The following is a 25854-nucleotide window of genomic DNA, read 5'->3' as shown; positions in this document are numbered from 1 at the left end:
AGACATCCGAAAAACTTGCAAACCGATATGAGGAAGGAGTTTTACAACGCTGACGTACAGAAACTCTTGAAAAAACATGATATCAATCATTATTCTACGTACTCTATAATAAAGGCATCGGTAGTTGAGCAGTTTTTAATCGCACGCTGAAAAACGATATATGGAAGCTTGTAGGAAAGAATTTACGTTCAACGGCAATTACAAATGAATCGACTTGTTACCACGTCTCGTATCGAATTACAATACTCGAAAGCATCGAACAATTGGCATGCGACCCGTTGACGTAACGCCTGCGGTAGCTGAAAAACTCTTGGCTACACTATACAACGCTATAAAAGTTACTGGTCTAGCGAAATTTAAAGTGGGTAACTGTACGCGTAAGCAAGAACAAAACTATCTTTAAAAGGGTTATACATCAAATTGAACAACTGAGGTATTTAAGATCATTCCCAGGTAGCAAGCTCACGTCATTTTGACGTCCCAAAATGGTCATTTACTGACTATTCTTGACGTCACAAATTAATGACGTCATGAAATGTACCGTATTTTGACGTGATGGAATGACGTGAACAATATGTTGTCAAAAAGATCTCTAAAAGATATCCTGTTTCTGAAAATGATAACATAAAGAGACTTTTAAAAGATAACGTCAATATAATGTCAAAATGTTAACCAATGCGTCGTTTTTTTGAGAACAGAAAGATATTATGAAATTAATATTTAAAAGATTTCTTAAATCGAATATCTTTAAACTGCAACTAGAGATAAAAAAATAAAATAAAAATTTTATTTTTTTTAAATTATTTTATCAATAGTACATACTAAATTTGGAATAAATTTTTATTAATTAATTAAATTTAAATTATATTATTTTATCTTATTTTATTCTTATTTGCCGTTGGTAGGTTTTGAACTCGGGACCTTAGGATTACGAACCTTGTACTCTATCTGCTACGCCAGTTTGAATCATCGATATGGGTACTTGTTATTGTCTACATATACCTATATGTTATAAACTGACGCAATTATATTTTTCTTGTAAAAGCAATTAAATTTTGCAAAACATTAAAAATAAATAGCATTAATTTATTTACTTATTAATTTCATTGTTAAATTTAACTTTTTCCATAACCTTATATAATAATTTGATGGAAATTGCAATCTATTTAGCACTAATACTTTAAAGCGTTCAAATGATTAATTTGACCATTTTGACATCATTTCCAAGATATCTAAATGTTTTCTTAAAAAGTTCTCTTAAAGTTGAATATAATATGCTGATATAATATGCTTATGCCTTACGCCTTAAATCTCATTGTATAGATCGCTTTAGATCGTGTTTAAAATACGTCTTAACGACGTCTTTATGTCTCGATTTTGGATGCGTGCTGTCTGGGAAAATAATCGTCAGATCATGACTGAAATATGATTTCGAAATGACGTCATCATGGCGTCAATTTTAGGTCATGTAAAAAAATGGTCATTTTGACGACATATGACCAGATATGACCATTTTGGGACGTCAAAATGACGTGGGCTTGCTACCTGGGTTAAAGTCCAACATACCAATCCCGTAACCTATCTACTCAAGGATTATTGCAGAAAGTCTATAGCTGGAGCGTTCTACGAGCACAAATTGCATCGCGCGACTCATCCAAATGTATTTTTTGTAGAGAAAATATTACACAGGAAGGGTGACGAGGTCTATGTAAAGTGGTTGGGATTCGATAGATTACACAATTCATGGATACACAAAGACAATGTCATTTAATTCATACAGAAAAAAAAGGTTATTTATTACAAACATATAAAGTACAATGTATAAAATATGCAAATAAATTTTTATAATACATAATAAAGAGTATCTTTATTATCCCTCCATATCATCCTTAATACATAATACATGTAAAAATCTTATTTTGTACGATTTTTAGATATACAAAAAAAATACGCGTGAGATACAAGAAACGTAGAAATATAAAATACATAAAATATGTGTAAAATGTATAATATATACGGTACAAAAATGTAAGACTATAAAATACGTATAAAATACACGATATAAGATATATATAAATATGAAATACGTGTTTAATAGTAAATATATTACAAAGGTATCCGCCAATGACCCCACGGCAAAGTCTCGGTCGAGTCCGGTACAATATATCGTTTATTATCATACGGACTTAGGGCAATTTTCTTTTTGGATACGGTGTATACTTCATGCAAGTAGGATCTTATGCACGACTGACGACGTGTTAGTTCGATCTCTTCACGGAGACAGCGCGTGTAATCGTCGAACGTTATAGTTCGCGCGACGACGCTGCTCTTGACATCTTTAGCCTTTTTGGTATTTTTCTTCCTATCGGGAGCGTCCCAGATGCGCACAGTAATAAACGGACACAGCAGGCTGAGTGAAACGGACACAGTAACAAACGGACACAGACCAAACGGACACAGTAATAAAAGGACACAGTAACAAACGGACACAGACCAAATGCGCACAGAGCGAAACGGACACAGTGCGAAACGGACACAGTAACAAACGGACACAGACCAAATGCGCACAGAGCAAATGCACACGGACCAAATGCGCAAACTGACATGCGCACACTGCACATGCGCACACTGCACGTGCGCACGGACCAAATGCAATCCATGTACATTGCAAGCAGAGTAAAGTCTACATAGGTCAGCGACTTGGACGGGGTGGGTGCGGGAGGGGGTCCGAAGGCCCCCCTTGCACCCCCCCCCGCGTGTGTGTGTGTGTGTGTGTGTGTGTGTGTGTGTGTGTGTGTGTGTGTGTGTGTGTGTGTGTGTGTGTGCGTGCAAATCATTCACTGCATTACATGGGTTTGCGACTTTCCGTGTATGCATTTGGTTTGTGCGCATGTGTAGTGTGCGCATTTGGTCTGTGTCCGTTTCGCACTGTGTCCGTTTCGCTCTGTGCGCATTTGGTCTGTGTCTGTTTCGCTCTGTGCGCATTTGGTCTGTGTCCGTTTGTTACTGTGTCCGTTTCGCACTGTGTCCGTTTGGTCTGTGTCCGTTTGTTACTGTGTCCGTTTCACTCAGCTTGCTGTGTCCGTTTATTACTGTGCGCATCTGGGACTCACTCTTCCTATCCACCCTCCTTGCACACATTTTCGCCCTGAGTCTAACAAACTCAGTCATTATCACACCGTTGTTCTCATCCTTCATTAGATCCGGCACTTTTTTATTTTCAAGAGGCATCATGTACGCATTGCCGATCCCCTTACGGAAAAAATACTAAAAATAACACTTAAAATACTCAAGTTGAGTATAATTTGGGACAAGGGGTAAACACTCAACTTGAGTGTTCGCTCTTTAATTTACTTTTAATTAGAGTGTTATTACTCTTAACTTGAATGTTTGCCATCTAATTGAGTGTTAATTTCAATGTTAATCCTAAATTTAAGAATAACATTGAAATTAACATTCAATTATTATAAATGGCAAACGTCCAAGTTGAAAATAATACCCTTACGGAAAAAACACTAAAAATAACACTTTAAAAAATACTCAAGTTGAGTATAATTTGGGACAAAGGGTAAACACTCAATTTAGTGTAAACGCTCAACTTGAGTGTTCACTTTTTAATTTATTTTTAGACTATTATTACTCTCAACTTGAATGTTCGCCACCTAATTGATTGTTAATTTTAATGTTAATCCTAAATTTAAGAATAACACTAAAATTAAGACTCAATTAGATGGCAAACATCCAAGTTGAAAGTAATACTTAAATTAATATTCAAAGCCAGCTGAACACTCTAGTTGAATGTTTATTTTAGATATTCATTTTATGCCCATTTCTACCAATGCAGATTAATTTTAATCTCGGTTAAACTTGCTTTCTTTGCTTTTGTTTTTATTTAATATTTTCTAATGTTTGAGAGTGCACACTCAATATTAAGTGTATACTTTCAACCGAAATGTTGAGTGTACATCCCTAACGTTTCAGTGTTCACACTTTATATTGGAAGTATACACTCATTTATTGTGTGTCATATCCAAATGTTGAGAGTATACTTTTAAATATTCAGTATTTAAATTTAAACTTTAGTATGAACACTCAATCATTGGGTGTACACACTCAATGTTCGAGTATAAACACTTAATTTTTAGTGTAAATACTCAAGATTTGAGCATATACACCTAAATTTGGGAGTAAACTCCCAAAATCGAGTATTAACACTCAATTTTGAGTGTAAACTCTCAAAATTAGAGTATTTTTTCTGTAAGGGTACTCAAATTAATATTCAAAGCCAGCTGAGCACTCTAGTTGAATGTTTATGTTAGATATTCGTTTTATGCCCATTTCTACCAATGCAGATTAATTTTAATCTCGGTTGAACTTGCTTTTTTGCTTTTGTTTTTATTTAATATTTTCTAATCCAATGTTTGAGAGTGCACACTCAATATTAACCCAGATAACACAGTGTCTTCTTAAAGAATTCATAAAGTAGTCTTTTTTTCTGAACAGTAATTCCTGAGGAATTTATAGAAGAATACTTTAAGAATAACGTAGGAAGTTACATGCACCATGATTCGAATTCCTCAAGACTTCTTAAAGTATTCATATAGAATTATTTGTTAGAATTCCTCAGAACTTCTTAAGGTATTCATTAGGACTTCTCCAAGTAGATATCTCCAACGAAATTAAAAAATTTATTTTCAAGATTTCTGATAAATGTTCCGATTTTTATAATATTGGAACGTTTCTCAGAAAAATTTAAAAAATAAAAAATTCTGATTAATTTTGTAAGAAGAAGAAGATTATATCATGTTTCAGCCAAGCCATAGTCGTACCTGTTAAAGCATGTTTAATTTCTGTGCCTGAAAAAACGGTTACCCATCCAAGTGTTAACCATCTCCAACGTTGCTTGACTTCGAAGACCGTACGTATCCTAACGCCCTGTGATGATCCATAAACACTTCTTGTTTATGCATACATATTTGTTAATATATTGTTTTGTTAATTATATATGGCGCATTTCGTGTATAAAAGTATAAATTAGCATTTATTAAGGATTATATAATTATAAAAATGTAATTGAGGTTATCCAAACACACTCGAGTAATTTCTGATGAATACTCAAAGTATTCCAAATAATAAATCGTGAAGTATTCATTGCAATGAACTCTTAAGGAATACTTCAATGTGAACCCATTGTGGCTAATTCCTCAAGAATTCTTTATGTATTCATTTTTCTACTTCTCCAAGTATTCATTAAAATGACTTCTTTAGGAATTTCTGTTCATCTCTGTGTTTTCTGGGAAGTGTATATTTTCAACCAATAGATGTTGAGTGTACATCCCTAACGTTTCAGTGCTCACACTTTATGTTGGAAGTATACACTCATTTATTGTGTGTTATATCCAAATGTTGAGAGTATACTTTTAAATATTCAGTATTTAATTCCAAACTTTAGTATGAACACTCAATCATTGGGTGTACATACTCAATGTTCGAGTATAAACACTCAATCTTTAGTGTAAATACTCAAGATTTGAGCGTATATACACCTAAATTTGGGAGTAAACTCCCAAAATCGAGTATTAACACTCAATTTTGAGTGTAAACTCTCAAAATTAGAGTGGTTTTTTCCGTAAGGGAACATACAGTTGTAACACATATATTGGTACACCCTCTATCTCCATTCCATGGAGACGCGTAAATGCTATCGACGTCGATTAGACGTCGATCTGATTTACTATTTCTACCTAAGAAAACTGTAGACGCCATCGACGTCTGATCAATGTCGATCTGACTTGCTATTTCCCCCTGGGATTAACACCCTGTATATAGGCCGGTATTCATAGTCGGATCTTATATTTAAGATCATTTTAAGTACTGTCTTAAGATGCCATCAACCAATCACAGAGCCGTATTAGCATCTTAAGACATTGCTTGAGACGATCTTGAAATAAGATTTGACTATGAATACCGGCCATAGACTGCGTTCCGATATTCACTGCCAGTACTGAAAATCTATAGTTTACGTCACATACATTGTAGAAACGCAGCCATGATTGTGTCGTGTTCGAATTGCGCGGTGCATTTGGACCCAAATTTCATTGGCTCCGCTCATCGTGCCGCCATCGCTAATGCGAAATGGTACACCTATGCTCTAGTTTACACCGAGCACTTGGTACGCGTATTAAGTAGTGAATTTAAGCTGATCAGCCAATGATTAAACACATTCACTAGTTATTTACTATTTGATACGCGTACCAAGTGCTCGGTGTAAACTAGGTCTATGAAGACTAGAACCAGGAAACCGAACTAAGTCTGATTTCGCCTCCAAAAGTGAGGCGAAAATCTGTAATAGCGTGTTCGACTGGGCTGGGTTAATCACTCCGGGAGCGATTAATGACGTCATAAGACCAATCACAGCCATTCTTCTGAAGAAGGGAATAACTGTGATGTTGGCCAGTTCTAGAAGAAAAGAAACCGAAACGGGTTAACCCAGCACGGGTCGAAAACGCCATTAAAAATGTAGTACCAAATGGTGGCGCTGGCAACAGTGGTTTACCTTAAAGACCTATAATCAAAGATTCGCCAATGGCGAACACAATTTTGATTGGTCACCTGAGTCACATGATTTATCCACCATTGCGTACCCACGCTGAACGAGGAAGAGAGGAGAGTGCTCTGTGTTGAGCAGTATAGGTTAAAGGAATATATGTCAGAAATTATAAGGTAATTCAATCTCATGGGACCGCACCCTCAGAATTAGAAAAATAATTCCAAAAACCACAAATTATGTGGCATGTGTGAAACAAATGGATAATGACGCTGTAATGCTAAAACTCCATGTATGCGGTGAGCTCCGGCAAACGCATGCGGTGACCAATCAGAATTCAAGCGCTTGCTGTGACTTGCCGGAACCCGACCTGCGCCTGGTTGCTGATTGGTCATCGCATGCGTTTGCCGGAGCTCACCGCAGACATGGAGTTTTAGCATAAGGGTGCGGTCCCATGAAGCGGATTAGGCCGGCTCCCCATGGGCTCGGAAAACGGAATCGGAACGAGCGGATCACCAATCAGCGGGACCGTTTTGACGGAATTAGTAAAAGGATTCTATCAGAACGATCTCGTGATTGGTGATCCGTTCGTTCCGATTCCGTTTTCCGAGCCCATGGGGAGCCGGCCTTATGCGGAAGCGGAACGAGTGGATCACCAATCGCGGGATCATTCTAATGGCGTTTTCGACCCGTGCTGGGTTAACCCGTTTCGGTTTCTTTTCCTCTAGAACTGACCAATCACAGTTATTCCCTTCTTTAGAAGAATGGCTGTGATTGGTCTCATGACGTCATTAATCGCTCTCGGAGCGATTAACCCAGCCTAGTCGAACACGCTATAATAGAACTCTTTCAAAGATTCCGTCAAAACGATCCCGTCATGGTGTAAGGAAACAAGGTATGCTTTTCATCAAGACACAGTGTAACACAGTGTCCACTAGTGTGAGTGAGACATACTGATATGTTCTTTCTCACACTAATGGACACTGTTGGTTTGTTCGCGTCGCCATGCTTCGACATGCTCCTACTTACTCCAACGCATTCTAATAGGTTGGCGTCATCGGAATCAACGTATTGGAGTGCGTTGGGGTAAATAGGAGCGTGTTGGGGCATGTGACGCGAACAGACCTTGTGTTGCACTGTGTCTTGCTGGAAAGCATACAATGGCTGTTTTCCAGCTACGTACACAGACGACACAGTGTAACACAGTGTCCATTAGTGTGAGAAAGAACATATCAGTGTGCCTCACTTACACTAGTTGACACTGTGTTACACTGTGTCGCCTGTGTACGTAGCTGGAAAACAGCCAATGTGTGCTATTGCGCCCGATATGGTAGTTAGCCAATCAGCGTTGTGGAACAAGTGACCAGCCATATTGATGTATCAGCCAATCAACGTTTTGCTCTTAGCCTGGGGCTCGATTCTTGAATTCATTCGCAAGAGAAACGTATTCGCAAATTCTGTTCTTACAGAAAAGTTGGAAATTTATTGGCTATCGTATGGCTATTAATCAATAAACTTATAACTTTCTGTTAGAGCGAGTATTTGCGTATATGTTTCTCTTGCGAATGACTTCAAGAATCAGGGGCCCGATTCTTGAAGTCATTCGCAAGAGAAACGTATACGCAAATACTCGCTCTAACAGAAAGTTATAAGTTTATTGGTTAATAGCCATACGATAGCCAATAAATTTCCAACTTTTCTGTAAGATCAGAATTTGCGAATACGTTTCTCTTGCGAATGAATTCAAGAATAGAGCCCCAGGCCTCTGCAGTAAAAAATAAAATATAATGTTTATTCCTTTGACATTTTCACTGCGATTTGTACATTTTTTAACACTGCATGCTACCATTATGTCAGCAGTAAAATAATCACAAATTACTAGTTTGTTTACAAGTGCCTTTTATTTTCCAATATGGAGGATCACTTGTTCCGTTGGATTGCACCAGTGCGCACTAAAGACCTATAATCAAAGATTCGCCAATGGCGAACACAATTTTGATTGGTCACTTGAGTCACATGGTTTATCCGCCATTGCGTACCCACGCTGGGCCAGGAAGAGGGAAGAGTGCTCTGTGTTGAGCAATATAGGTTAAAAGAATATGTGTCAGAAATTATAAAGTAATTCAATCTCTGCACTCTCGAGGGTCACTATATTTTGACGATACACTTAGGAAGAACAAGAAAAATTAAATTTGCATCTGTTATATGGCTGCGTACAACTTGGAGCAGGCTCGCATTGTTTACTATCTCCACTACTCCAGACCCCAGCTCCAGACCCCAGCCCCCGGCCCCAGCTCCCATCCAGTCTCCGTATGGGTACAAGATGGTGGATAGCAGTCATGGTGGGGGGCCATTAGCGCATCTTTGGCTTAGTTTACATCGTCAAAACCTTAGTACGCGTATTAAGTTTGGTGCGCACCAAAGCCTTAGTACGGGCGCGTTTACATCGAATGTACTAAGCATGTACTGTGAAAAATATAATACAAATTTAATTCATGTTGATGTCTCCTACTAAGACATTTTCACACCGGTTTTTAGATTTTAGCACTGAGGTTATGCTCAATTGCTAAATTCTCTCTAAAATGCGTTTTATGCGTTTACATCGACATTTGTATTACTTGGTACGCGTATCAGTTTAGTACGATACTCCTACTTGATACGCTCGTACCAAATTGATCCGGCAGCGTTTACATCGTGTGTACTAAATATTTAGTACGAATTTGATACGAATATGGTACCTGATACGCGTATCAAATGCACGATGTAAACTAAGCCTTTGATTATAGGTCTTTAGTGCGCACTAATGTGCACTGAGTGCGCTCTCGTTTAGTGCAGTTTAGTTTTTCCCATTCTAAATACAAGGCAACCGAATACGAAACACTGAACGAGGGCGCACTAGTGCGCACTGGTGCACCCAACCGAATTCGTCATTATATTTAAGATTATCTTAGGCCGGTATTCATAGTCGGATCTTATATTTAAGATCATCTTAAGTATTGTCTTAAGATGCCATCAGCCAATCACAGAGCCGTATTAGCATCTTAAGACATTGTTAAGACGATCTTTAAATAAGATACGATTATGAATACCACCCTTAAGTATACTGTCTTAAGAGGAGCGTCCCAGATGCGCACAATAATGAACGGACACAGTAGGCTGAGTGAAACGGGCACAGTAACAAACGGACACAGACCAAACGGACACAGTAATAAACAAACACAGTAACAAACGGACACAGACCAAATGCGCACAGAGCGAAACGGATACAGTAACAAACAGACACAGACCAAATGCGCACGGACCAAATGCACACGGATCAAATGCGCACACTGCACATGCGCACACTGCACGTGCGCACGGACCAAATGCAATCCATGTACATTGCAAGCAGAGTAAAGTCCACATAGGTTAGCGACTTGGACGGGGTGGGCACGGGAAAAAGGCCGAAGGCCCTCCTTACACCTCTATGTGTGTGCGTGTGTGTGTGTGTGTGTGTGTGTGTGTGCGCGCGCGCGCGCGTGCAAACCATTTACTGTATCACATGGGTTTGCGACTTTCCGTATGTGCATTTGGTCCGTGCGCATGTACAGTGTGCGCATTTTGTCTGTGTCCGTTTCGCACTGTGTCCGTTTTGCTCTGTGCGCATTTGGTCTGTGTCCGTTTGTTACTGTGTTCATTTCGCACTGTGTCCGTTTGTTACTGTGTCCGTTTCGCACTGTGTCCGTTTATTACTATGTCCGTTTGGTCTGTGTCCGTTTGTTACTGTGTCTGTTTTAATCAGCTTGCTGTGTCCGTTTATTACTGTGCGCATCTGGGACTCACTCGTCTTAAGATGCCATCAGCCAACCACAGGCTGGTATTTATAGTTGAATCTTATTTAAAGATCGTCTTAAGCAATGTCTTAAGATGCTAATACGGCTCTGTGATTGGCTGATGGCATCTTAAGACAGTACTTAACCCATTACTTCCCAAGCGGACATTTTATAGTCGATTGGTTTTCGGCTCAGAAAAGTGATGAGATTACATGTTAACTTAAAACAAAATATGCTCTTCTACGTAAAAAGAGTTGCTTTTTCAGATTCCGGGGTCAAAATTTCAAAATTTTCTATTAGAAATTAAATATGGCGGCTCAAAGTTGATATAAATTTTTTCATCGGATATTGACGTTTTATAGTAGAAAACTTTGAAAAATTTTGTCCATGACTGTTGTAAACGATTAAAGTGACGGAGTTTGCCTCTTTAAAGTATAAACTATGATTATTAATTGATTTTTTTTAAGTAATTTAAGTAGTTCAAGACGGTGGATGCAGTATGGTGTCCAAATACATGGAAATCATATTTTATTACGATATATGTGTGTGAATAGTCATTTCTCACATTTTCGAGGTCGCTGAGTACGAATCTTTAGTCAATTACTTATTTTTTAAAATGGCGGATACAATATGCCATAAAAATCATACTTTATTAAAAACTATGCCTCCGAGTACTTATTTTATGTATTTGTGAGATCGCTGAGAACAAATTTTGAGTTTGTTTTTTATTTTCCAAAATAGCGGATACAATATGGCGTCAGAATACACAAAAATATTTTACTGTGAACTATGCGTGGGTATGATTGTATATGTTTTTGAGGTCGCTGAATACGAATCTTGAGTTTGATTTATATCTTTCGAAAGGCGGATGTAATATGATACACATAGTTCGCAACAAAATCTAATTTTCGTGTATTCTGACGCCATATTGTATCCGCCATTTTGAAAAATGACTAAGGGTGCTGTCCTATGGCCTCGGAAAACGGAATCGGAACGAGCGGATCACCAATCACGGGCTTGTTCTGATAGAATCTTTTTACTAATTCCGTCAAAACGGTCCCGTGATTGGTAATCTGCTCGTTCCGATTCCGTTTTCCGAGACCATGAGACAGCACCCTAATTGACCAAAGATTCGTACTCAGCGACCTCGAAAATGTGAGAAATGACTATTCACACACATATATCGCAATAAAATATGATTTCCATGTATTTGGACGCCATACCGCATCCACCATCTTGAACTACTTGAACTACTTAAAAAATCAATTAATAATCATAGTTTATATTTTAAAGAGGCAAACTCCGTTACTTCAATTGTTTACAACAGTCATGGACAAAATTTTTCAAAGTTTTCTACTATAAAACGTCAATATCCGATGAAAAAATTTATATCAACTTTGAGCCGCCATATTTAATTTCTAATAGAAAATTTTGAAATTTTGACCCCGGAATCTGAAAGAGCAACTCTTTTTACGTAGAAGAGCATATTTTGTTTTAAGTTTTCATGTGATCTCATCACTTTTCTGAGCCGAAAACCAATCGACTATAAAATGTCCGCTTGGGAAGTAATGGGTTAAGATGATCTTAAATATAAGACCCGACTATGGCCGGTATTCATAGTCAAATCTTATTTCAAGATCGTCTCAAGCAATGTCTTAAGATGCTAATACGGCTCTGTGATTGGTTGATGGCATCTTAAAACAGTACTTAAGATGATCTTAAATATAAGACCCGACTATGAATACCGGCCTATGAATATCGGCCTTAGTAATTAAAATAGAAAATAAACGAAATATAATTTTCGTTTTTTTTGACACTTTAGTGTATGTAGGCTATTCAAAGGTCATATTTGTTAATATTTAACAAGCTAATAGCGTTTTCTACTAAGAAAACTGATGCAGCACCAACGTTGCGATAGATTTTGATGAAAACTCTACTAAGCACAATAATAGTGCCGGTTTAGTGTGGTTCAGTGGAACACATCATTAGACAGGTTTAAAAATGAAACAATTTTATTGTTATAAAGTTTACTAAAATAATGTAATAACATATACTTTAATGTAATACCCTAAGCCCGGATCTACAATAGTGTAGTAAGCCTTAAGCCATAAGGAATTAACCAATTATATTCGATTATTCTTCTCATATTTGACTATAATTGGTCAATTTCTTATGGCATAAGGCTTACTACATCTATTGTAGATCCGGTCTAAGGCCGCATCTACAATAGGTGTAGTAAGCCTTATGCCAAAAGATATTGACCAATTATAGTCAAATGTGAGAAGAATAATCGAATATAATTGGTTAATTCCTTATGACTTAAGGCTTACTACACTATTGTAGACCCGGGCTAAAGCACGAACATAACATCTATTTAATTTGCACTGGCACCTTCCACCGTTTCCAAAGACGGTGGAGCAAAAGTTGCACTCGGTGCAATTTTTGTGCATCAATTTTGTCAGTAGAATATTAAACATTGAAAATATGTAAACTGATTTTTAGGTAACCCGACAATTTCCTCAACAAATGGACAAGTGATGTTGGTACTAACGAAAGTCCGTAGGCACTAAATTTTAATTTTTGTGATTAGTAAAACTGCATCAGTAATAAATCTGTCAGCGCGAAAACATATGCGCGGTGCAAATACAAATAATAAATGAATCTACAATATAATGTCAAACCCAGCGAGAAACGATAATGAATTCGACACCAATTCGACGTCGAATCAACATCGAAATGATGATTTCGACGTCGAATCGATGTCGATTCGATGTACAATTTCTCGCTGGAAATAACCTACCTCTGTGAAGTTAGCCAGCCAACTTCAGCTTTATCAATTTTCACCAATTGGTATCCTTTGGTGGTCGTTTGGTGGTCTTTGGTAGTCCAGTCCCATCGTTTGGTGGTTAGCCGTTCTCCTGTAATATCAAAAATAAAATTTGGGTGTGAAGTTAGCCCGACATTGTTTATTTTTGCACCAATTTTAATTTCAAGTAGTTCATTCGATTCGGAATCGTTTGGTGGTCATGAATATGCTAATGAAAACGTTTAGTGGTTAACCGTTTTTGTAGAAATTAGAAAAAACCGTTTTTGAGTATCACTGGTTTTGGTATCACTGGAAATTCCCCAGATACATATTATTTATCATACAAATTCACTTTCAAAGGCGTCAACAAATGTAAAATCGTTTAGTGGTCACGAATAAACTAATGAAATCGTTTGATGGTCATCCGTTTTCCTAAAAATTTCCTAAAAAACCGTTTACGATTGGCATCATTGTAAACTTACTAGGCAAATATTATTTTTCGTACAAATTCACTTTCAAAGGCATTATTGGATGTAAAATTGTTTGATGGTCACGAATATATTAATGAAAACGTTTGGTGGTCAATCGTTTTCTTTAATATTGCAGAAAAAATGCTGCCGAATGGCCTTGCTGTAAAACTCACTAGAACCATTTTAATTTTTTAAGCAAATTTACTTCGCAAAGGATTATTCAATGCGTAATCATTTGGTGGTCGCTAATTTCGTAATTAAAACGTTTGGTGGTTAATGTTGTCGTGAAAAAAAGGTAAATGACGACGTGCGCGCGTTTCATGCGGATAGGTCATTACACGACATCGCGGAATTAGCGGAAAAAATTTCATTTTTCTACCAATTTTACTTTGCGAGGGGTCATTCAACACGTAATCGTTTGGTGATCGCAAATTTCGTAATTAAAACGTTTGGTGGTTTGTCTCGTCGTCAAAAAAGCTAAATGAATGCGTGGGACTTTTCATTAGGATTAGGTCATGTCACACTTTAGAATTTGCTAAACAAATTTTGTTTTTCTTTACCAATTTGACTTTGCAAGGAGTCATTCGATGCGTAATCGTTTGGTGGTCGCGAATATCATAACGAAAACGTTTAGTGGTCATTCGTATTTGTAAAAATTCGATAAAACCATTTTCGATTGGCATCACTGTAAACTCACTAAAAAATATTATTTTTCATACAAATTTACTTTCAAAGGCATTATTGGATGTAAAATCGTTTGGTGGTTACGAATATATTAATTAAAACGTTTGGTGGTCAACCGTTTTCTTTAATATTACAGAAAAAATGCTTCCGAAATGGTCTTGCTGTAAAACTTCCTAGAACCATTTTAATTTTTCAAGCAAATTTACTTCGCAAAGGATTATTCGATGCATAATTTGGTGCATGTTTGGTGGTCGCGAATTTTATAATTAAAACATTTGGTGGTTAACCGTTTCGTTAAAAAATAAACAAAACCCGTATGCGTTCTGTAAGTGTAAATGGGTCCCAGTGAACACAGTAATATAGCAGCAGTGTAACAGCAATGTAACCGAATATAACAGGTTACATTACTCTGAAATTACACGTAACTTACATGTAAGTTACAATTTCCGACTCAGCAATATAACATGTTATAATTACATGTTATCTAACCGTTACACAACAGTTACAAAGAAAAATAAAATAAAATAAAAATTTCATTTTTTTGAAATTATTTTTATCAACAGCACATACTACATTTAGGATAAATTTTTATTAATTAATTAAATTTAAATTATGTTATTTTTTATTTTATTCTTACTTGCCGCTGCTAGGTTTGAACCCGGGACCTTAGGATTACGAACCTTGTACTCTACCTGCTACGCCAATTTGACTCATCGATATGCCCAGCGGGAAACGATAATGAATTCGACATCAATTCGACGTCGAATCGACATCGAAATGATGATTTCGATGTCGAATCGATGTCGATTCGATGTACCATTTCTTACTGGGTGGGTACTTGTTATTGTCTACATGTACCTATATGTAAATTGACGCGACTATATTATTTTTTATAAAAGCAATTAAATTTTGCAAAACATATTAAAAATAAATAGCATTAATTTATTTACTTATTAATTTCATTGTTAAATTTATATTTTTCCATAACCTTAATAATTTGATGGAAATTGCGATCTATTTAGCACTAAATCTTTGAAGCGTTCAAATGATTAATTAGATGGTTAACTATATAGATTATAATTGTAAGAAAAATTGAATAGTATACATTTATTATTCTGTTTTTGTTCAGCACATGATGAATTTAGATTTTGTACACTTTTGTGCGCAGTAATTGTAGATAAACTGTTATTTTTGAAAACATTATCTTTATAATAATTTTTTTTATTATCAAATAGATCTGTCATTCAGGATGTTATAATGTTGTCTGATTTCTGAGTCAACTACGACGCATCGTTCCGTAATAACATTGATACGAACGTGTTATGTTACGATTATACAATTTTTGTTGAATAACTGTAACGCCAAAACGATGTATAACAGCTATATCACTTGCGTATAACAAACATTACGTAACAGGTTATTTCCATGTCATATAGCACCTACATATCACAAGAATAACAATGTCAAATTACATATGTAACTTCCATGTTATTCCATGTTATATTGCCGCTATAAAATGTGTTCACTGGGGGTGCTCAGATTGGTCGTTTGTTAGACTCGTGTTAGCCCGGATCTACAATAGTGTAGTAAGCCTTAATTGCCTTAAAGAAAATTCGCAATCACCAAACGATTACGCATCAAATAATCCTTTGCGAAGTAAATTTGCTTGAAAAATTAAATGGTTCTAGGGAGTTTTACAGCAAGGCCATCCGGAAGCATTTTTTCTGTAATATTAAAGAAAACGGTTGACCACGTTTTTTTATTAATATATTCATGATCAACCAACGATTTTACATCCAATAATGCCTTTGAAAGTGAATTTGTATAAAAAATAATATTTGTTTAGTGAATTTACAATAATGCCAATTGAAAACGGTTTTTTCGAATTTTTACGAAAACGGATGACCACCAAACGTTTTTATTAGTTTATTCATGACCACTAAACAATTTTACATCCAATAACGCCTTTGAAAGTAAAATTGTATGAAAAATAATATTCGTTTGTGGAATTTTGCAATAATGCCACTCAAAAACGGTTTTTTCTCATTTCTATGAAAACGGTTGACCACCAAACGTTTTCATTAGTTTATTCGTGACCACTAAACGATTTTACATCCAACAATGCCTTTGAAAGTGAATTTGTACGAAAAATAATATTTGCCTAGTAAGTTTACAATGATGCCAATCGTAAACGGTTTTTTCGAATTTTTAGGAAAACGGATGACCATCAAACGATTTCATTAGTTTATTCGTGACCACTAAACGATTTTACATCTGTTGACGCCTTTGAAAGTGAATTTGTATGATAAATAATATGTATCTGGGGAATTTCCAGTGATACCAAAACCAGTGATACTCAAAAACGGTTTTTTCTAATTTCTACAAAAACGGTTGACCACCAAACGTTTTCATTAGCATATTCATGACTACCAAACGATTCCGAAGCGAATGAACTACTTGAAATTAAAATTAGTGCAAAAATAAACAATGTCGGGCTAACTTTACACCGGGTGTTTACGATAATGGCTATCCGAGTAATTTTCTCTAGGACCGAAATATATGATAAGCACAACCATCTACTATCATCATGATTCGTGACAACTCAATGCTGTCCGGTATAGCCACAGACTTCTATAATATACTAGACTGTTAACCTTGATTCCCTAGGCGTACCAGTATATAATGTATATGTTGTACATGACTGAATAACAACCGATCGGAATGTGTCATCTACTATGTATGTACATTGTTCGTCAAGTGGAATGTATATGTACATATATATATGCCAATAAATGTCACATATAGTTGCTACGAGTAATTTGTTGACATTTTTTAAATGTTTATATATATATATATTTAAAGAATGATACTTAATAATACTAATAAATATCATTAATATTAGGTTATTTTATACAAAAATGCTCTTAAAATGAGGTTATATCATTTGTCCTTTAGTTTTAATACTTAAACGAAAAGAAATGTATACCGCTTTTTTATATATGTATATTTGGGCAGCCTTTTATCACATACCTTGGTTATTGTCATTTTATCTTTTTCTTTTATATTACAAGAGCAAAAGAATGATACGTTTAACGCATAAGTACGCATAAGCGTCCAAGGAGAACACTCTCATAATCACATAATATATGTATATATTGTATCATACATCTCACTTACTCCTCTAGTAATCCATAGTCGTAGGACTATAAAATATTAGCCACATTCCAATCGGTAATTCAGTCTGCCGCCTATGAGCTCCTATTTGTACATACTTTTCGGGTACACACTAAATGGAGAATATATAATGAACCTAGCAGTCTAGTATATTATAGAAGTCTGTGGGTATAGCCAAATCATCACGAGCAAGTTGCGAGTTGCGAGTTCCGTGAGTTTGTAGCAGGTAACCTAAAAAGTACGACATAAATAATTTGATTATTACAATTAAAAATAATCTGTTTTTAATGTATGGTAAGATTATTAACTTCGTTAAAATAGTAATTATATAACACAATCATGTATTTTTAAAGTATTGTCTAAAGTAATATTAAAGAGATTATTTTATTTACAAATATTTTATTTATTAATTTGTCTATCAAGTTTCTATTATAACGTATATCTAACGCATATCTAACGTATATCTGTTTACAGTATATCTTAATTTACTATGCACTTGTATTACAAATTAAAAAAATTTATTGTAAACATTATTATTAGTTTCACATTAGTGAAATATTCATGCATAATATTTATACATAAAGATATATGATTTTTTAAAATAATGATAACACCATGCAACTTATCATTAACAGTTGTTACAAGAAAGAAAAATATTTATACTTAAATTTTTATTTTACTTGTAATCTAAAAAATATTATTAATAATGATTTATTTAGTAATTTTACATAATTTATCTCATTTGTTTCAAAGTGTTAACACCATCCGTTTAATAAAAGATGACTTTTCTAATATATATGTTAGTTAATAATAAATGATAACATTTATTGAGAATCAATGTTTAATTAAAATATTATATTAGGTTTTGAAATAATACCGTTATGATAGAAACTTGATAGATAAAATAAATATTTGTAAATAAAATAATCTTTTTAATATTACTTTAGACAATACTTTAAAAATACATGATTGTGTTATATAATTACTATTTTAATGAAGTTAATAATCTTACCATACATTGAAAACAGATTATTTTTAATTGTAATAATCAAATTATTTATGTCGTACTTTTTAGGTTACCTGCTACAAACTCACGGAACTCGCAACTCGCAACTTGCTCGTGATGATTTGGCTATACCGGACAGCATTGTGTTGTCACGAATCATGATGATAGTAGATGGTTGTGCTTATCATATATTTCGGTCCTAGAGAAAATTACTCGGATAGCCATTATCGTAAACACCCACCCAAATTTTATTTTTGATATTACAGGAGAACGGCTAACCACCAAACGATGGGACTGGACTACCAAAGACCACCAAACGGCCACCAAAGGATACCAATTGGTGAAAATTGATAAAGCTGAAGTTGGCTGGCTAACTTCACAGAGGTAAATAATCTGCTAATACACAAAAATTAAAATTTAGTGTTTAAGGACTTTTGTTAGTACCAACATCACTCCTCTATTTTTTGAGGAAATTGTCGGGTTACCCTAAAGCATAGGCTGCGTTCCGTTTCAACGCATGATGCGCATAATGCATTGTTCATCCTTGTTTAACATTTGACAAACAACAAGGATGAACGATGCATCATGCGTATCATGCGTGAAACGGAACGTACCCATAGACCTATGGTTTGTTCGCGTCGCCATGCCCCGACATGATCCTACTCACTCCAACGCATTCTAATAGGTTGGCGTCATCGGAATCAACGTATTGGAGTGCGTTGGGGTGAATAGGAGCATGTCGGAGCATGACCCCTAAGGTCTGTTCGCGTCACATGCTCCTATTCACCCCAACGCACTCCAATACGTTGATTCCGATGACGCCAACCTATTAGAATGCGTTGGAGTGAGTAGGAGCATGTCGGGGCCTGGCGACGCGAACAAACCACTAGTTTACCAGGCACTTGGTACGCGTATCAAACACTGATCTCATTAAAGTGGATATGGCATACCCTAATAATCTGAGGTAAAAAAGTGTGACCAATAGAATACCGAAAGCCATTAAAGTTGTAGTCAGCGTACACGCTTTTGGCGGAAAATTTGAATGACTAACACAAAATATATGTGTTAAATAAGATATATTGTAAAAATATAAAATATGATTATAATGTAACCAGTAAAAATGAATTAAAAAATTAATTAATTTACAAAATATATTAAAATGTATATGTTTAGTAATTTGAAATGTTCTAAAATATTAATCTGGAATGTGTTTATTTGAATTTTTATAATATTGTTTTATATCATACATATAACATTTAATATTATGTATTTTTTTATAATTGTAAGTGACATTTGTAAGTGACTTTATAACAAATATTTTGTAATATTTAAAAAAATATTTGGTAATATATAACATTTTTATGTATAAATTGAGTCAAAATATATAAATATTTTATTAAATAAGAGGATAAATAAAAGATTAAAAAATAAAATTTTGCAAGTGTCTAAAAATCGTAAATTTTTATTTATGACCATCTTGTTAAATAATTTTACTAATAAATAATACTACTACTACTAAACTTATAAATAAGTTTAAAGGGTATTGTTATAGCTTATTTTGTCTTTGTGTCCTTAATTGTGTTGTAGTAATCCATACTTGCAGCTTGTAAAAAAAGTAACTATTAGACATAGATTAGCATAGATTTATTTAATATTTAAGTATAAATATTATAATGTACATAATAAAATGTATATACATGCACTATATACATGCACAGCATAGAAGCAAATAGAAAATAAGATAATTTTTTTATCGCGTTTTTTAGAAAATAGTAATAGAAAAGTAGTAATAGAAAAATGTTATTTTGCGTGCTTTATTAAACTTTGCAAGTCACATGCTGTGCTATTTAAACATAATGACAATAATGTTACATTATAAATATATTTTATAACATAAAATATATGAATTCAAAACAAACGTATCACTTAAAACTTAAATTTTTAATTTAAAGCAACATAATAAAAATGTGTATTCAACAAATACTTATGTACTTATGAGGTACATATTTGAATCCAGATACATTATATATTAAACATATTATTATTAAACTTTTCAGACTTAACCTTACTCACCTATGAAACGTTTGTTGTTTATTTTCACTTTCTTTTCCACAATAAACACATTTTTTAATTTTGGAATCTTACTATTTTACTATTTTACTATTTTTATTATAAAAAAAGTAATATTTTGGATAAAACTGCTACACATCTACGTCTATAGATAATTAATTACACGTGGAATTTCGTATCATCGTCACAGTAAACTGTATTCGTATTCGTATACACCGCCATATTGTGTACAGAGATTACAACCTTCAATTGGTCACACTTATTTCGTCCTATGCCATATCCACTTTAATGAGATCAGTGGTATCAAATAGTAAATAACTAGTAAATGTGTTTAATCATTGGCTGATCAGCTTAAATTCACTACTTGATACGCGTACCAAGTGCTCGATGTAAACTAGAGCAATGCTTAACATGCTAATACGGCTCTGTGATTGGCTGATGGCGTCTTAAGACAATACTTAAGATGATCTTAAATATAAGACGTACCCGACTATGACCTAGTTTACACCTAGCACTTGGTACTGTAACGTCCCAGCGTCCGGAAAATTTTGTCCAAAAGTTTTCTCGCGAAACTTGTCCAGATGCATGCGCGCTGAGTTACCTTACTCAGTAATACGTTTCTATGGCTCATTCTTACTTTCGTTTAAGTCGTCATTATATAATAATAATTCAAATATTAAGCACTTAATCGTACTTTAAAATTACATACATATATATATCAAAATCATATATTACATATACGTATACTTTAAGTTATCTAGCATTATTTTAACTCTCTTATCGATACGAACGCATAGGCAATCGGATCATTTAAACTTCTAAATTCTTACTCTCGTATTGCTTATGGGTTCGTCGAGGATTAATTAACTGTAAGATAAATAAGAACCGGATATTTGTAAAGGCCCTTGCACGTGCACTGTCGGATGATTAAAGAAATGATATCTCGTCAACTGAATCCTCAAAGATTCAAACGGAACGGTTCTAAAACAAAATCTGCTATTATCAACACGACGGCGACAGGATGTCGCGCCTAAAGAAATACAATACGAAATTAATCCGCGTAATATCCGGACTGCGTGTCGGAAGATCAGGTGAACCATAGCTAGGCATTTAACATAAACAGTTCGTAAGATATATCCATTTCACGTTGGCGACGAGATGTCGCGCCCAAGAAATAATTAAGATTGATAAACCAGCGAGATATTTGGTAGTGAAAGCGATCCTAGCCGAAAAATATCCCGGATCAAATGATCGACGAAATCCTAGACGAGATATCTCCGATAAACATCCGCACACGTGCAAACGATCTCACGCGCCTTATCAGCGACCCCCGAAACTCGGTTCCCGCCAAGCCGCCGAATCACTCCCACTCTTACCGACTCTTGCGCTTCGCGCGTGTTCCCTACTCCGGAGCGCTAGCGGCCGCTGAGCGCAGCGCCGATTTTGCTCGATCCCTTTGTCCGCGCCCTATTTAAACCCGCGCACAGACGCCGGATCATTCATTCATTTCACTCAGTATTTTTTCGACACTCGTTCAGTACCAATTCAGCGATTAAGTCAGTCATTAGTTCTCGGTCACGCGTCACTCTTCAATCTTCAAGTTATCTGCAACCTCTCTCGTACTTCGCGATCAACTCATTGTTAATTAAGTTAACCAGTGCGTGCTCCGACAGACTGCTATCACCAACATATCTCTGCGACCATCTTCAACTGTCAACCCCCATCAACCATTTAATTATTAGTGGACCAAACTATTGCTTCAAACTATATTATAACTCGTGAGTACTAATTAATTATTGTTTACTTTCGCTCCCTAGAATATTTTCCGAAATTGAACTGTGCCATATTATAAAGAATCCTTTCGATAAGGATTAATTGTCGGCTTCATTTTCCAAATAATTATAAACAACTCCTCTAGGTACAACCCTCTCCCCTCCCTTGTGCCGCGATGAATTCTACAACACCTAAAGTGAGTGACTCAGTGATTAAAACATCGTCGGTGAAATTAGAAAAGCCGGTATATTCGTGCTCAACGAAACCGTAGATTCCGCTAGCGAGCGTTCTATCGCTTGCCAGCGATATAAGTTAGTTAATCATTCACAAGCACGAATATACTCGACGGCCCTAATTTCCCTTGACGCAGAAAGATGCTTAACTAAGCGTTCACTCGCTTAACCAAGCGTTTATTTGTAGACCATCAAGAAGAATCGCCACCGCGCTGGGAAAAAGAAAAGAGCAAAAATCCTCAAGGCTCAACAAAAAGCCCTAGAGCGGGCTTTCGAGGAGATTGAGAATTTCGTGGGCTACCCGCTGGAACACACCCCCCTTCCTCCTCCAGTCACAGACGCTCCGCCAGGAAGAGCAATCTCTTCCCTTGATCTGTTCCAAGAAGACACCGTCCCTTTGGAAAACTATAACCAGTTAACGTCTAACGCGCCCGAAATAATCACGCTTAGCGATTCCGATCACGATTCTCCGGAGTTGGAACCTTTAGATCCAACTGCGGAATACCATAGCGATGCAGTAGCACAGATTATTATATTTCCTCCAGAGAATTAAATAATACATGTAATAATCCTATACGTTGTTTTATTAATAAATATATACATATATATATCCAGATTCATTAATCTTAACTACATCAAGGTCATACTAACCAAATCCTACAAGGTTTTCCATCGGCAACAAGCTCTCGCCATACCCGGGTAGAGTTCGTGTAAGCGGTGTAACGTCCGGGTCTAGGGATATTTCTTCTCAATGTGTGCGTCGCGACGCCTCGGTCGCCTGACCGACGCGGGAGCTCTCCTTTCAAATTTCGGGCAGCCCGCTTACACGAACTCTACCCGGGTATGGCGAGAGCTTGTTGCCGATGGAAAACCTTGTAGGATTTGGTTAGTATGACCTTGATGTAGTTAAGATTAATGAATCTGGATATATATATATATGTATATATTTATTAATAAAACAACGTATAGGATTATTACATGTATTATTTAATTCTCTGGCGGAAATATGATAATCTGCGCTACTGCATCGCTATGGTATTCCGCAGTTGGATCTAAAGGTTCCAACTCCGGAGAATCGTGATCGGAATCGCTAAGCGTGATTATTTCGGGCGCGTTAGACGTTAACTGGTTATAGTTTTCCAAAGGGACGGTGTCTTCTTGGAACAGATCAAAGGAAGAGATCGCTCTTCCTGGCGGAGCGTCTGTGACTGGAGGAGGAAGGGGGGTGTGTTCCAGCGGGTAGCCCACGAAATTCTCAATCTCCTCGAAAGCCCGCTCTAGGGCTTTTTGTTGAGCCTTGAGGATTTTTGCTCTTTTCCTTTTCCCAGCGCGGTGGCGATTTTTCTTGATGGTCTACAAATAAACGCTTGGTTAAGCGAGTGAACGCTTAGTTAAGCATCTTTCTGCGTCAAGGGAAATTAGGGCCGTCGAGTATATTCGTGCTTGTGAATGATTAACTAACTTATATCGCTGGCAAGCGATAGAACGCTCGCTAGCGGAATCTACGGTTTTGTTCTTATATCGCTGGCAAGCGATGGAACGCTCGCTAGCGGAATCTACGGTTTTGTTCTTATATCGCTGGCAAGCGATGGAACGCTCGCTAGCGGAATCTACAGTTTCGTTGAGCACGAATATACCGGCTTTTCTAATTTCACCGACGATTGTTTTAATCACTGAGTCTACTCACTTTAGGTGTTGTGGAATTCATCGCGGCACAAGGGAGGGGAGAGGGTTGTACCTAGAGGAGTTGTTTATAATTATTTGGAAAATGAAGTCGACAATTAATCCTTATCGAAAGGATTCTTTATAATATGGCACAGTTCAATTTCAGAAAATATTCTAGGGAGCGATAGTAAACAATAATTAATTAGTACTCACGAGTTATAATATGGTTTGAAGCAATAGTTTGGTCCACTAATAATTAAATGATTGATGTGGTTTGACAGTTGAAGATGGTCCCAGAGATATGTTGGTGGTAGCAGTCTGTCGGAGCACGCACTGGTTAACTTAATTAACAATGAGTTGATCGCGAAGTACGAGAGAGGTTGCAGATAACTTGAAGATTGAAGAGTGACGCGTGACCGAGAACTAATGACTGACTTAATCGCTGAATTAGTACTGAACGAGTGTCGAAAAATAATGAGAGAATGAATGATCCGGCGTCTGTGCGCGGATTTAAATAGGGCGCGGACAAAGGGATCGAGCAAAATCGGCGCTGCGCTCAGCGGCCGCTAGCGCTCCGGAGTAGGGAACACGCGCGAAGCGCAAGAGTCGGTAAGAGTGGGAGTGATTCGGCGGCTTGGCGGGAACCAAGTTTCGGGGGTCGCTGATAAGGCGCGTGAGACCGTTTGCACGTGTGCGGATGTTTATCGGAGACATCTCGTCTAGGATTTCGTCGATCATTTGATCCGGGATACTTTTCGGCTAGGATCGCTTTCACTACCAAATATCTCGCCGGTTTATCAATCTTAATTATTTCTTGGGCGCGACATCTCGTCGCCAACGTGAAATGGATATATCTTACGAACTGTTTATGTTAAATGCCTAGCTATGGTTCACCTGATCTTCCGACACGCAGTCCGGATATTACGCGGATTAATTTCGTATTGTATTTCTTTAGGCGCGACATTCTGTCGCCGTCGTGTTGATAATAGCAGATTTTGTTTTAGAACCGTTCCGTTTGAATCTTTGAGGATTCAGTTGACGAGATATCATTTCTTTAATCATCCGACAGTGCACGTGCAAGGGCCTTTACAAATATCCGGTTCTTATTTATCTTACAGTTAATTAATCCTCGACGAACCCATAAGCAATACGAGAGTAAGAATTTAGAAGTTTAAACGATCCGATTGCCTATGCGTTCGTACCGATAAGAGAGTTAAAATAATGCTAGATAACTTAAAGTATACATATATGTAATATATGATTTTTATATATATATGTACGTAATTTTAAAGTACGATTAAGTGCTTAATATTTGAATTATTATTATATAATGACGACTTAAACGAAAGTAAGAATGAGCCATAGAAACATATTACTGAGTAAGGTAACTCAGCGCGCGTGCGTCTGGACAAGTTTCGTGAGAAAACTTTTGGACAAAATTTTCCGGACGCTGGGACGTTACAGCGGGCTGCCCGAAATTTGAAAGGAGAGCTCCCGCGTCGGTCAGGCGACCGAGGCGTCGCGACGCACACATTGAGAAGAAATATCCCTAGACCCGGACGTTACAGTACGCGGTAATTATTCAGTTTAGGCACTGGTATTCAAATATCGATG

At 36.3% G+C, this 25854-nt stretch overlaps 3 protein-coding genes across 4 annotated transcripts in view; 1 reads left to right on the top strand and 2 right to left on the bottom strand.

Moving 5' to 3' along the window:
• Positions 1 to 13233: 13233 nt before the first annotated feature.
• LOC105837488 overlaps positions 13234 to 25854 on the bottom strand; it is a 253276-nt gene continuing 240655 nt past the window's right edge. Inside the window, exon 13 of the transcript XR_004963966.1 lies at positions 13234 to 13277. The gene's annotated coding sequence lies outside the window, so the exon portion shown is untranslated. The remainder of the gene's footprint in view (positions 13278 to 25854) is intronic.
• On the top strand, positions 21037 to 23149 carry LOC118646418. 2 transcript variants are annotated; one of them, XM_036289274.1, is made up of 3 exons: positions 21038 to 22347; positions 22488 to 22538; positions 22763 to 23149. In XM_036289274.1, the coding sequence occupies exons 2-3, from the start codon at positions 22518 to 22520 to the stop codon at positions 23126 to 23128; spliced, it is 387 nt and encodes a 128-aa protein (XP_036145167.1). In that variant the 5' UTR covers positions 21038 to 22347; positions 22488 to 22517; the 3' UTR covers positions 23129 to 23149. The 2 variants fall into 2 exon arrangements, with proteins under 2 accessions (XP_036145163.1, XP_036145167.1); XM_036289270.1 differs by having other exon boundaries at positions 21037 to 22538.
• Positions 23295 to 25603, bottom strand: LOC118646423. Its single transcript, XM_036289275.1, has 3 exons — positions 24454 to 25603; positions 24263 to 24313; positions 23295 to 23928 (listed from the first exon to the last, which is right to left on the bottom strand). The coding sequence occupies exons 2-3, from the start codon at positions 24281 to 24283 to the stop codon at positions 23563 to 23565; spliced, it is 387 nt and encodes a 128-aa protein (XP_036145168.1). The 5' UTR covers positions 24284 to 24313; positions 24454 to 25603; the 3' UTR covers positions 23295 to 23562.

The sequence above is a fragment of the Monomorium pharaonis genome, chromosome 1, assembly GCF_013373865.1.
Source record: "Monomorium pharaonis isolate MP-MQ-018 chromosome 1, ASM1337386v2, whole genome shotgun sequence".
Taxonomy (NCBI): domain Eukaryota; kingdom Metazoa; phylum Arthropoda; class Insecta; order Hymenoptera; family Formicidae; genus Monomorium; species Monomorium pharaonis.
The sequence above is the reverse complement of the archived record's forward strand: the minus strand, read 5'-3'. Positions and strand labels throughout refer to the sequence as shown.

Excerpts from the sequence above, each read along its gene's own strand:
- LOC118646418 (XM_036289270.1), top strand. The coding sequence starts at position 22,518 with ATGAATTCTACAACACCTAAA. Across the intron at positions 22,539-22,762 it reads TGAATTCTACAACACCTAAA|ACCATCAAGAAGAATCGCCA; the intron begins GTGAGTGACTCA and ends GTTTATTTGTAG.
- LOC118646423 (XM_036289275.1), bottom strand. The coding sequence starts at position 24,283 with ATGAATTCCACAACACCTAAA. Across the intron at positions 23,929-24,262 it reads TGAATTCCACAACACCTAAA|ACCATCAAGAAAAATCGCCA; the intron begins GTGAGTAGACTC and ends GTTTATTTGTAG.